The sequence below is a fragment of the Oncorhynchus gorbuscha genome, linkage group LG03, assembly GCF_021184085.1.
Source record: "Oncorhynchus gorbuscha isolate QuinsamMale2020 ecotype Even-year linkage group LG03, OgorEven_v1.0, whole genome shotgun sequence".
Classification (NCBI taxonomy): domain Eukaryota; kingdom Metazoa; phylum Chordata; class Actinopteri; order Salmoniformes; family Salmonidae; genus Oncorhynchus; species Oncorhynchus gorbuscha.
In genome coordinates, this window is record NC_060175.1 from 75,986,569 (window position 1) to 75,999,537 (window position 12,969).

At 41.5% G+C, this 12,969-nt stretch overlaps 1 protein-coding gene across 2 annotated transcripts; it reads right to left on the minus strand.

Annotated features, from left to right (window-relative positions):
- Positions 1-3,590: 3,590 nt before the first annotated feature.
- LOC124031919 (NSFL1 cofactor p47-like) lies at positions 3,591-11,111 on the minus strand. 2 transcript variants are annotated; one of them, XM_046343724.1, is made up of 9 exons: positions 10,954-11,111; positions 10,133-10,239; positions 9,867-9,944; positions 6,148-6,313; positions 5,917-6,012; positions 5,684-5,793; positions 5,343-5,480; positions 4,540-4,710; positions 3,591-4,447 (listed from the first exon to the last, which is right to left on the minus strand). In XM_046343724.1, exons 1-9 carry the CDS (start codon positions 11,053-11,055, stop codon positions 4,285-4,287), a joined length of 1,131 nt encoding a protein of 376 aa, XP_046199680.1. In that variant the 5' UTR covers positions 11,056-11,111; the 3' UTR covers positions 3,591-4,284. The 2 variants fall into 2 exon arrangements, with proteins under 2 accessions (XP_046199680.1, XP_046199679.1); XM_046343723.1 differs by having other exon boundaries at positions 5,684-5,796.
- Positions 11,112-12,969: the final 1,858 nt, after the last annotated feature.

The following is a 12,969-nucleotide window of genomic DNA, read 5'->3' on the forward strand; positions in this document are numbered from 1 at the left end:
TAATTTTGAGTGTGACTCCAAATCCAGACCTCCATGGGTTGATAAATTTTATTTCCATTGATAATTTGTGATTTTGTTGTCAGCACATTCAACTATGTAAAGAAAATTATTTCATAAGAATATTTCATTCATTCAGATCTAGGATGTGTTATTTTAGTGTTCCCTTTTTATAAGCAGTGTATACGTAATAATGACAATTACAACAACACTGAATGAACAATGAAGTTTTATTTTAACTTAATGTAATACATAAATAATGAAACATGCTCAATTTGGTTTAAACAATGCAAAAACGCAGTGTTGAAGAAGTAAAAGTGCAATATGTGCCATGTAAAAAAGCTAACGTTTAAGTTCCTTGCTCAGAACAGGAGAACATATGAAAGCTGGTGGTTCAATATTCCCAGTTAAGAAGTTTTAGGTTGTGTTATGACAGGTCGACTATTTCTCTCTATACCATTTGTATTTCATATACCTTTGACTATTGGATGATCTAATAGGCACTTTAGTATTGCCAGCCTAATCTCAGGAGTTGATAGGCTTGAAGTCATAAACAGTGCTGTGAAGCAAGCATTGCTAAGAGCTGCTGGCAAACGCAGTAAAGTTTGAAAGAATGCTTACGAGCCTGCCTACCGCTCAGTCAGACTGCTCTATCAAATCATAATATAATAAAACACAGAAATACAAGCCGTCGGTCATTAATATGGTAACCCTAAGTCTAAATATTGCTGTTACGTTGTCATAATTATCTAAAATTCTGGCAAATTAGTTCGCAACGAGCCAGGCAGTCCGAACTGTTGCATATACCCTGAATCTGCATGCAGTGAACGCACACAATTTCCCTAGTTAATATTGCCTGCTAACATGAATTTCTTTTAACTAAATATGCAGGTTTAAAAACAATATATACTTCTGTGTATTGATTTTAAAAGAAAGGCATTGATGTTTATGGTTAGGTACATTCGTGCAATGGTAGGTGTTTTCCCGCAAATGCGCTTTTGTTAAATCATCCCCCGTTTGGAGAAGTAGGCTGTGATTCGAAGATAAATTAAAAGGCACCGCATGGATAATATGTAATGCAGGACAAGCTAGTTAACCTGTTAATATCATCAACCATGTGTTGTTAACTAGTGATTGTGAAGATTGTTTTTATAAGATAAGTTTAATGCTAGCTAGCAACTTACCTTGGCTCCTTGCTGCACTCGCTTTACAGGTGGTCAGCCTGCCACGCAGTTTCCTCGTGGAATCCATTGGCCATAATCGCATCCAAAAATGCCGACTACGAAAACTTGAAATCGGCCATGCCGATTAATCGGTCGACCTCTACAACATACACTTAGTATTACTGTCTTAGCTACAGCATATAATACATTTTTGGGCTGTGCTCACTTGAACAGGAAGGTGGAGCGGGGGTCCATCGTGGGCAAACTTTGCCATCAATTTATGGTGCTTTCAAGACAACTGAGAACTCTTGAAAAAAAAAAAAGAGGGTTGAATCATGACGTTTAAGTTCTTCAGGTCAGAGCTCCAGAAAGAGGCCAGGGTTCCTGACTTGGAATTCCGAGTTGGATGACCGTTCAAAACTTGTTTTCCCAGTCGAAGCTCTTTTTTTCTCAGATTTCCCAGTTCAGAGTTTCGTGTTTTTTTGGAAGCGGAAGAAGATATGCTAGCTTGGCCAATGTTGCATGCAAGAGACCCATTTAACCCAAACTTGGACCACACATCCACTCCACTGAATAGCAGGCTAGTGATTTCTTTGCCATGCTTGCAGTTAGCCACTGATTCCTTCCAAACCGCTCATTGTTGAATTTGCCATTTCCAACTTGTGAAATGTTTATGTCCAATGGCCGATGAGCATCAATACGTTTTATCTATAATTTCTCTTCATATGACAAGGATTTGCCAATAGATTGTCAACTTGATTCATGATGGTGACTGCTAGTTAGCTATTTAAGATTTTGAAAGTATGATGTTGACAGTCCAAAGCTGCTCTAGATATGTGATTTGACTTCATTTTATCTGTTGACAATGACCTTGAGCCTTCTTGGATGGGCACTTTAATGCAACTCTATGGCAGCACCCAAGGGGCTTGAATTTGAGCTCACCCTGTGTCCCCATGAGCAACAGAACACTGAGCCAAGCACAGCGCAACTAGAGAACATTACCAACCCCTACACTCCTGTATTTTCAGACGAAGCACTTGCATTTTGGAGCTGCCTTACTCAAGAAAGCAAAAAAAGAGACCATGTTTGTATGCAGCTTTATTAATTCAATGACTGATTTATATATATTTTTTTACATTTGTTTGTAATCTCAGACACATTAATGCCAAACTAACATGCAAAACAGGCAACAACAAAACTCTGCCCCACCTGTCCTGGATGGCAGGTCGCCACTGTATATATTGTCCATTTCTTTGACCTCTCCTGTTTTTAAGATATGTTGTTAACATGTCAGTGTAACCAGTGCTGTACTGCACCGCTGTAGCTCTGCGTTATGTATGGTTGATTAAAACTATAGACGGGCTTCGGAGATGAGGTTGTTTTAATGACTCAGAACTCACTCTCGTAGAGCACAAATATGTTCTGCGAATCGTCGCCACTTTCTGCAACAGACTCACAGTACAAAAGACTGGGATCAGTCGAGGAGCTAGCCACCGTTCACACAATACCATAGCTAGCTAGTAACCACATGTTGAATTCAGAATGTTAATATCTCCAAAGTACAATTATGAGTAACCTCTAAACATAATGTATGACTTCACGCATAAAGGAATCAACATTTTCTGAAGACAGAAAAAGCGTGCCCACCTTTCATAGTGCATCAAAATTATTTGAGCACGCAGGGCAAAACGTAAGTACACACAACAAATCTACATGCTATATGAACCTGGTGAAATTCAAAGTATTTTAACTGTTACATAGGTTAGGCTATTTGATCGAAGAAACCTGCACGATGTAAAAAGTTTCTCATTAACGTTGTCAATACATTTTCTCTGACCTGTCAGCTACAGAAAAGGCCACACACTCTTTCTACCATATCCTATATCTGTTACATGATTCAGATTTTTTGTTGTTTGACGGAATGGTAGTGGAATGCTGCAAAAGTGTGTTTTAATCGGCTATTTGATGACGTGAATATAGTCAGATTAGTTGTTGAATAGGATGATCCTCCCCTGGTTTGTACAACTGTACACTAGTTTAACTTTTTTGTTTTTATGTTCTAAATTGGGAATCAAAAAATAAAAACGTTTTAATGGACCTACTCTATTAAAGCACTACAATATAGTGATAGACAAACAGCATTCCATATTCCAGCAGATTGGTTTGACCGACTAGGCTATGGTTCAAACCTAGGTCTCAAGCATACCAAGACCGTTAGCCCGCTGAGCAAAAGTAATTTGCTTGGGGAGCTAACGCAATTTAGTTACCAATTTCGCAGTCACGGGTCAATGAACCATCTCCAAGACATTAGCATATCATCAGACTGCCTTGCTGAAAAACAAAGCACACGTTTTTTTCAAGAATGGATTTAATATCAATTTGAAATCATATGTTCTATAACTTCATAATAGAAAATAGCAAGACTAGGAATTCCATATACATCAAACAAATTTATTGAATTACCTTCCAGAGGTCCAAACAATCATTCCAACTGTCCTGTTTTTGTCCAAGGCTGCGAAGCGATCAGTGAGATCAACCTGCCACTAAAACCCATTGTCTACAAGTTATAAAGTGAGTTTCTGTTCAATTATTAGTTTGATAGTAAAGCAATCTAGCTATTACATGTTACGCATCTAAATCCCACTTCCTTAGTGTTCTGACCGTTTTGACGCTTTGTTGAGATTCTGAATATGATGGGAGCATAAGGCTACTGGCATACATTGGGTACATTTGCGGTTGGGTTGACCTGATGGTAACTTGTGTGGAAAAAGCCAAACTAACAGGCAAGAGTTGAGCCAGAGAGATAAGTGGAAGATAGAAAGTGATGAACAAAACCAATGACAGTATTATGAACATTAAAGCAATCTCTGAAACTTAAGAAAGCTTTATTGTTACTGTGTGTGTTCACCTAATACTTTCTAAACAGCTTTTACCACCAAATCCACTGTTTCTTCTGCCTTTCTTTGAAGCCCTATCCGTTCCCGACATTTGCCCCTCAACTGCTGATGAGGGAAAACGTATCACTATAGAAAAAAAAAGGAATTAGAAGTCCATAAGTCCATGGTGTCTCGTCCCTCAGGGGGATCAAAGAGCTGTGAACCAGCCAGGCCACCAGGAGGCTCCATCACTTTAGCCGCTGCACGATGACTGCGTTGAGCAGGTTGGCATCCCGCAGCGTCTGGCTCTCGTCAGTCAGCTCCTTGTTGGGGAAGGTTGTTATGAGCACAAACTCTGTCGCGGCCATTAAAGGTCGAGCTCCCACCACAAACTGACGCACGTCCGACACCCTGTGGACAAGAGAAATAATGGATAGAATATTTAATGTTGTTTGTAATGGTGGGAGTAAGGCGCTGTAGAGCTTAATGGCTCCAAAACTGACCTGTGAGTGTGGTTGAACTTCTGCACCAGTCTCCCCCCGTCGGCCAGTCTGATCTGGATGTTGGTCACAGGCTGAGAGGCATCCAGGTTCACAGAGGCGATGGCCTGGGCCTCACTGGTTACCTGGTCCTGGTCCCCCATACGCGGAGCAGACACCAGTTCAGGGGTGGCACTGAGGCGGGAAAGAGACGTTTATTGTGATTACTGTGTTTGACAGTTACATATCTAGAAAACACACAAAAAAACGTAATCAAATACCTAATCACATTGTGCCATAATTTCCTTTTCTACCCCCTTGTGGTAATAAGGTGTAACAGCCACCCTATTCAATCAATCACATTTATTTATAAAGCCCTTCTTACATCAGCTGATGTCAAAGTGCTACACAGAAACCCAGCTTAAAACTCAAACGGCAAGCAATGCAGATGTAAAAGCATTTAATCTGAGAATCTTTGGTCTGTACCCAAATGTACCCAAATCTAAAAACCAGTGATGAAAAGCAGGTTATTTCTTCCATGGCAGGTGGACAGACAGGCGAGTTAATACAATTTACATTACCCTTCTAGAACAGTATTTCCCAACTTTGGTCTTCCAGTACCCCCAACAGCACACACTTTTGTTGTAGCCATGGACAAAAACACCTGATTCAACTTGCCATGGGCTTGATGATAAATTGACAAGTAGAATCAGGTGTGCTTGTCAGGGGCCACAACAAGTAATATGTACTGTTGGCGGTACTGGAGGACCCTGAGTTAGGAAACACTGTTCTAGGTGATGCATTCTTTCAGAATAGATCGAGCTCACCTGCCCAGTTTCTGTCCTTCCCCGCCGAAAGCCTTGAAGGTAACCTTTGGTTTGGAGAAGTCCTCATCCCGATGGTCCTCCATATCCAAATTGACCTGACCCCCCCGGGAGCGCTGTCTCAACTCCAAAGGAATTTCCCTGAAAGGAGGAATGACTTCTTATGACAATGCTTTAGCAATGAGGAAACAGACTTCAGAGGGAAACGTGTCCCCCAGCTGTCCAGTGCTGATCAGAATGTGTATGCCATAGAAATGAATTTAACTTAGTAAATTGATTTAGGGACATGAGCAGCCACGCATATAAACCGTATGACAAACAGACAGTATGGACAGTGTACTCACCCCCTACGGATCGACTCCAGGAAAATGGCATTGCCAGGATCACTGTAGTTTCTGAGTTCACCGTCGCCCAGGCTGAAACCTGTCTTCCACAGCTTCAGGACTACATGCACCTTCAGCACGTAGTAAAGAAAATAGGCTACATCAAGTATACTAATGTAAATGTACTCTTCCGAGATCAAATTTATACTAGCAATACAAAATATCTACTAAAATAAATTCACTGTCAAACTAACATCCTGCTGGCTGTTAGCAGCTCTTCTCTCTCCAGCCACATAAACAGGCTCCTCCTCAGGTGCTGCACCAAGCCGGTAGCCACCGCCAATGAACGGCTAGAGGGAGGGTTAGAAGAGAAAAAGAGTAAGTAAACATTATACACCCTTACCTTGATGATTTAAGGTCAATTCCAAAACATAGGGATAATAACACATAGGTGCAGGACACAATTACGGAGAAGCTTTTCTTACCCTGGCTCGACTAGGCTCTCCTGGGCCTCTTCCAGCCTTCTCCACAGGTACGGCCCCATGCTCCTTAGCCCCCTTGAAGAGGTCCTCCACCACCTCATTAGAGCTCTTCTTCTTGGGGGGGCCCACAATCTGCTGCCCACTACGTTCAGAACCCCCAGCAAAGAACCTAGAGGGAAGCAAAGGAAGAATGTGGATACAACACAATCAGAATTTTGGATCAACATCAATGCTGTGATTCAAATAAATCTAATCTTATTTGTCACAGTCTACATCTGTTGCTTTTGAAGCATAACAGTGAAAGGCTTACTTATGGGCCTTCCCAACAAAACAGAGAAATAAAAAAAATAATAAGATGAGGAGTGAATGATAACTTGGTTCAGGTACCCTGTGTATATAGCCAAGTTAAAGTGCAGGGATACAAGGTAATTGAGATACATATTCGTAGGGATAAAGTGACAAGGCAACAATCTAAACAAACAATAGCAGCAGCGTATGTGATGAGTCAAGAGTTAGTGCAAATAGGGTCAATGCAGATAGTTAACCAATAATAAATCATTAGTTAACCCAGACTAACTAGCAGTCTTATGGCTTGGGGGTAGAAGCTGCTCAGGATCCTGTTGGTTCCAGACTTGGTGCATCGGTACCGCTTACCATGCAGTAGCAGAGAGAACAGTCTATGACTGGGGTGTCTGGAGTCTGACAGTTTTTAGATCCTTCCTCTGACGCTGCCTGGCAGGTAGCTCAGCCCCAGTGACGTATTGGGCCATACGCACTAGACTCTGTAGCGCCTTGCGGTCGGATGCCGAGCAGTTGCCATTCCAAGCGGTGATGGAGCCAGTCAAGATGCTCTCAAATGGTGCAGCTGTATAACAGGATCTGAGGGCATATGCCTAATCTTTTCAGCCTCCTGAGGGGAAAGCGGCAATGTCAACTGTGTTGGTCTGTGTGGACCATGATAATTCCTTAGTGATGTGAACACCGAGGAACCTTATGCTCAACACACTACACTATAGCCCCTCCGTTTTCTGTAGTCCACGATCAGCTTCTTTATCTTGCTGACTTTGAGGGAGAAGTTGTTGCCCTGGTGTAACAGTATAACTTTAGACCGTCCCCTCGCCCATACCCGGGCGCGAACCAGGGACCCTCTGCACACATCAACAACAGTTACCCACGAAGCATAGTTACCCATCGCTCCACAAGCCTGTCACTTACCTTTTACTGAGTAGTGGCCTCCGTCTGGCCACTCTACCATAAAGGCCTGATTGGTGGAGTGCTGCAGAGATGTTTGTCCTTCTGGAAGATTCTCCCATCTCCACAGAGGAACTCTGGAGCTCTGTCAGAGAGACCATCTGTCTTGTCAGAGAGACCAAGAGTCTTGTTGGTTCCAAACTTCTTCCATTTAAGAATGATGAGACCCCTGTGTTCTTGGGGATCTTCAATGTTTCAGAAATGTTTTGGTTCCCTTCCTCAGATCTGTGCCTTGACACAATCCTGTCTCGGAGCTCTAGGGACAATTCCTTCAACCTCGTGTCTCGGTTTTTGCTCTGACATGCACTGTCAACTGTGGGTCCTTATATAGACAGGTGTGTGCCTTTCCAAATCATGTCCAATCAAATGAATTTACCACAGGTGGACTCCAATCAAGTTGTAGAAACATCTCAAGGATGGTCTGAATACTTGTTAATAAGGTATGTTTTAGTTTTAACTTCTTGAGACTCTCAAACCCGGATCTGGGAGCGTAATCATCGCCTCAAACTAATTAGCATAATGCAGCGGACATAAATATCCCAAGAAAATCTTCCTATTCATGAAAATCACAAATGAAATATATTAAGACACAGCTTAGCCTTTTGTTAATCACACTGTCATCTCAGATTTTCAAAATATGCTTTACAGCCAACGCTAGACAAGCATTTGTGTAAGTTTATCATAGCCTAGCATAGCATTATGCCCTGCTAGCAGCAGGCAACATTTTCACGAAAATAAGAAAAGCAATCAAATTAAATCATCCTGTTTGTTCTTCACGTTTGGCTGAGAAATCAACCGGAAAATGCGGTCACTACAACGCAAACTTTTTTCCAAATTAGCTCCATAATATCGACAGAAACATGGCAAACGTTGTTTAGAATCCATCCTCAAGGTGTTTTTCACACATCTATTCGATAATATATCTGTCGGGACAATTGGTTTCTCATTAGAAGCGATTGGAATAATGGCTACCTCAGTACTTTACGCAAGATCTTCTGCGGGAGCCATCATATGACCACTTGCTCAATGTGGTCCCTTGCGGCTATTCTTCAACATAAATGTGTAAAAAGACGTCACAATGCTGTAGACACCTCGGAGAATATGTAGAAAACGTAAGCTCATTTGTAGCCCATTCACAGCCATATAAGGAGTCATTGGCATGCAGCGCTTTCAAAATATGGGGCACTTCCTGATTGGTTAGGGCCCAGATTGCAGTTCCTATGGCTTCCACTAGATGTCAGTCTTAAGACATGGTTTCAGGCTTGATTTCTGAAAAACGACAAAGAAAAAGACCTTTGGTCAGGGGACTGGGGAAGCATGCAGTACAGGTTTGCACACCCTTGTTTTTTTCTCCCTTTCTATTGAATATGCTATTGTCCGGTTGAAATATTATTGATTATTTAGATAAGACACCCTGAGGATTAGTTATAAACATTGTTTGACATGTTTCAACAAACTTTACCGGTACTATTAGGATGTACTGTAAGTTTTTGGGATATAAAGAAGGACTTTATCAAACAAAACAGCAACCAGATTAAGCTCTTCGAAGGTAAGAGATTTATTTTATTGCTATTTCTGACTTGTGTGACTCCTCTGCTTGGTTGGAAAATGTTTGTATGATTGTGTGAGGGGCGCTGTCCTCAGATAATCACGTTTGCTTTCACCGTAAAGCCTTTTGAAATCTGACAGAGCGGCTGGATTAACAAGAAGTTAATCTTTCAACCGATGTATAACGCTTGTATTTTAATTTATGTTTATTATTACTATTTCTGTCATTTGAAATTGGCGCCCTGCAATTTCACCGGATGTTGTCGCGGTGGGTCGCTAGCGGCACGCCTGTGCAAAACAGGTTAATGAAGGCGGTGACTGATGCGTCCTGAAACAGTCCTTGACTTAGCATCCACTTCATCGGATCACCTCCATATTGAACACGTCACTGGTACTTCCTGTTTGAGTTTTGGATTGTAAACCGAGATCAGGATGATAGAGTTATGGTCAGATTTGGCAAAGGGAGGGTGGGGAGACGTTTGCATGCTTGTGTGTGGAGTAAAGATGATCTAGAGTGTTTCACCTCTAGCTGCACAGTGACATGCTGGTAAAAATGAGGTAAGATGAATTTCAGTTTCCCTGCATTAAAATCACTAGCCACTAGAAGTGGCGCCTCTGGATGTGCACTCTCTTGTTTGCTTATGGCCCTATACAGCTCATTGAGTGCGGTCTTAGTGCCAGCATCGGTTTGTGATGGTAAATATACATCTACTGTTGAAAAGTAACACAGGGACCCATTCCCACCCAGCAGAATCTGTTGTGGCAGAAAGTAATACCAGCCTAGAGAGAACTGAATAGAGAAACCAAAATAGTTTTGGTACATTCTGGAGGCACCCTATACTGTCCAAAATACACACAGCCTAGGCCTACATGCAATGTGAAATGCATACACTCTAAAGTCATTGAAGTAAAGACAGACTTACCTTTCCCCTTCCTCCTCGTCACTGTCATCTTCTTCCTCGTGCATCATATCCCTGAAGGAGGTCACTCTATTTTCACTCCTTTACACACACAAAAAAACAATGAATGACAATAGGGTCAGACATTAATCATGTAACATGAAATGTTTCATAGAATAATCATTTAAAAAATGACAAAGGCAACACTGAAAGGATATGGGCATCCTGTTTTAATGGTACATAGAATGACAGTGTAACAATAGATTTACATAGGTCAGTTAGCTATGTACCTGCCAGTCCCTGTGGAACGAGGCACAGAGGATCCACCACTCTCTGGCTGAGGTAATGTCACTATGTCATCCTCAGCACCATCTTCAAAGAAACTGGCCAGGGCAAGCTAAGGAAAGAAACCAAGATTCCATGTCATTCAAACGTCAAGATCTCAATGTCTAGTCATAGTCTAAAGCTGATTACTAGCTATCTAACGTTGGCTAGTTCGAGTTTAATTGTGAACTTGCCGAATTAAGAAGTAGCTACCTACTAGTAGTTAGACGAGGAGGACGTTCTTATACATATTATACTTGCTAGCAATTAACGTTAGGATGGGAAACATCTGATACATTAGCCATCATCTCAGTGACTAGTTGGAAAATGTTGTTAGGTAGTTGTGAGATTGGCTTACTGCTGGACCATAATATATGCCAATCGGATAGTTAGCTAACGCTTTAGTTACAATAGTTAGCTAAATTAGCCCCCTAGCTAATCTGCTAGCTAGCTTGTTAGCCAGATAACATTAGTTAGCTAGAACGCAGTGAGCCATTCATAATAGAAGCGGATTTGTTAGCAAGTTAACATTAAACTCGCTACTAGGCAGTGGTAGTAAAACATTGGTATCGGTGTGAAACTGATTGGTAGATAACTAGATACCAGGGAATATGACCGCAATGGTCACTCGATCTATTGTTGTGAGAAAGAGTGACTTGCAGAAACTAGTACAGTAGCTAGCCTGCTAGTAAGTGTTAGCTAACTAGATACTGTCATTCGTATGTTGTGAGTTAACTTCAAATATCACATGTAGTACAATTGGTAGGTCGATGTGACCAGCATGTACCTGCAAATCCCAACCGGCAGACTCCAAGAAAAAACGGGCCCTCTCTTCATCAACATCAGTAACAGCAACGAACTCCCTCACCGAGGATTCTTGGTCCGCCATTTTGATATGCCCATTCAATGACTGTTCCGACTCCAGTTGAGGAATCACCTATCAACTTGGTTCCTATGTCAGCTAAATGCAGTAGGCTACATGTGAACAGTGTTTATGACGTGTTGTATTTTCCTGACAAAGTTAATGCATTTTATTTGGAGGAATAATATTTCACATAGATTTGACATTTATATCTAAAATGGTACTGGCTATTTGTTGGCTATTACCATAGTTACTGCTTCCAGGCCCTCACTCACAAAGATGAGGTGAAGAAAGCCTAGTAGAGGCTACTATTACCATAACAAATATAGCAGTATTTTCTGCCATAACAAAGGGGCAATCTGGGATTTGAATAATCAACAAAGCAGTCACTGCTGCTTGTTTTTATAAACAGCTGAGGGGTTGGACTGGAGCACTAACTACTCTCAAATTCATTGACAGACCATGAATGGGATCAACATTTTAGTTTTAACCACGTTTTTTAAGTCTATATTGGTGTTTGTTTACAATCAAAGCAAGCTTATATTTTGGGTTCTGATGGTTATATCAGTTCTACTATTAAATACTTTTTGGGCATTTCTAAGTTATATTCTTCAAGAATTCCCCTGGATTATCTGATAAGATTTCTATTTGAATTGTTTCTTCGTCTCTAATCGAGATCGCCAGTTTATAGTCCTAAAAAACAGACATTAGTTACCTCTGTTTTGTTTAGCCATTCCTATGCGGAAAATGAATGGGGATAAACGGCGAAAATAAGGTCAGAGTTTAACACAGGCTTAGGAGATCTTATATGTTTTGTTTTATAAGATAATATCAGTCAGTTAGCATGACCTTTATGAATTATGAAGCCTTTTATGTGCTTTGTGTTTCATTTTATTACAGAAATGCTTCAAAATTCACAAGTGACATTAGCTGATGAAGATTCTCATAGATGAAACTGTATCGGATCTCCTAAGTCTGTTTTTACCACAGACCTTATTTTTAGCATTCATCCAAAAACTCTACAAAACTCCATTTACTTTCCCATAGGCTTTGTCCAAAGAACCATGGCAGAGTTAGTCCGTACAAAAATAAGCCTTCACTATTGCTCTCTATAAAGAGGGCATTTAAACACTAACCATCTAATATATGCACTGAGTATGCCAAACATTAGGAACGTCTTCCTAATATTGAGTTGCCTCAATTTGTCGGGGCATGGACTCTACAAGGTGTCGAAAGCGTTCCACGGGGTTGCTGGCCCATGTTGACTCCAATGCTTCCCACAGTTGTCAAATTGGCTAGATGTCTTTGGGTGTTGGATCATTCTTGACACACACAGGAAACTGTTGAGTGTGGAAAACACAGCAGCGTTGTAGTTCTAGACACAAACCGGTGTCTTCCCCATTTACCTTCTGAATGGCACACATACATAATCCATGTCTCAATTATCTCAAAGCTTAAAAATCCTGCTTTAACCTGTCTCCTCCCCTTCATCTACAGTGGCAAGAAAAAGTATGTGAACCCTTTGGAATTACCTGGATTTCTGCATAAATTGGTCATAAACAATAGATAGTCACAACAATAGACAAGCACAGTCTGCTTAAACTAATAACGCACACAATTATACATTTTCATATCTTTATTGAACACACTGTGTAAACATTCACAGTGTAGGGTGGAAAAAGTTTGTGAACCCTCCTTCGCTGCTTGACCCTCCTTTGGCTGGTTGACCCTCCTTTGGCTGGTTGACCCTCCTGTGGCTGGTTGACCCTCCTGTGGCTGGTTGACCCTCCTGTGGCTGGTTGACCCTCCTTTGGCTGGTTGACCCTCCTGTGGCTGGTTTACCCTCCTTTGGCTGGTTGACCCTCCTGTGGCTGGTTGACCCTCCTGTGGCTGGTTGACCCTCCTGTGGCTGGTTGACCCTCCTGTGGCTGGTTGACCCTC

What these genes read in the sequence shown, in the direction of transcription:
- LOC124031919 (XM_046343723.1), bottom strand. Translation starts at nt 11,055, where the DNA reads ATGGCGGACCAAGAATCCTCGGTGAGGGAGTTCGTTGCTGTTACTGAT. An exon ending in CTGCCGGTTGGGATTTGCAG is followed by an intron (nt 10,240 to 10,953) that starts GTACATGCTGGT and finishes TTCTTTCCTTAG; the next exon opens with CTTGCCCTGGCCAGTTTCTT. An exon ending in CGTTCCACAGGGACTGGCAG is followed by an intron (nt 9,945 to 10,132) that starts GTACATAGCTAA and finishes GTGTGTGTAAAG; the next exon opens with GAGTGAAAATAGAGTGACCT.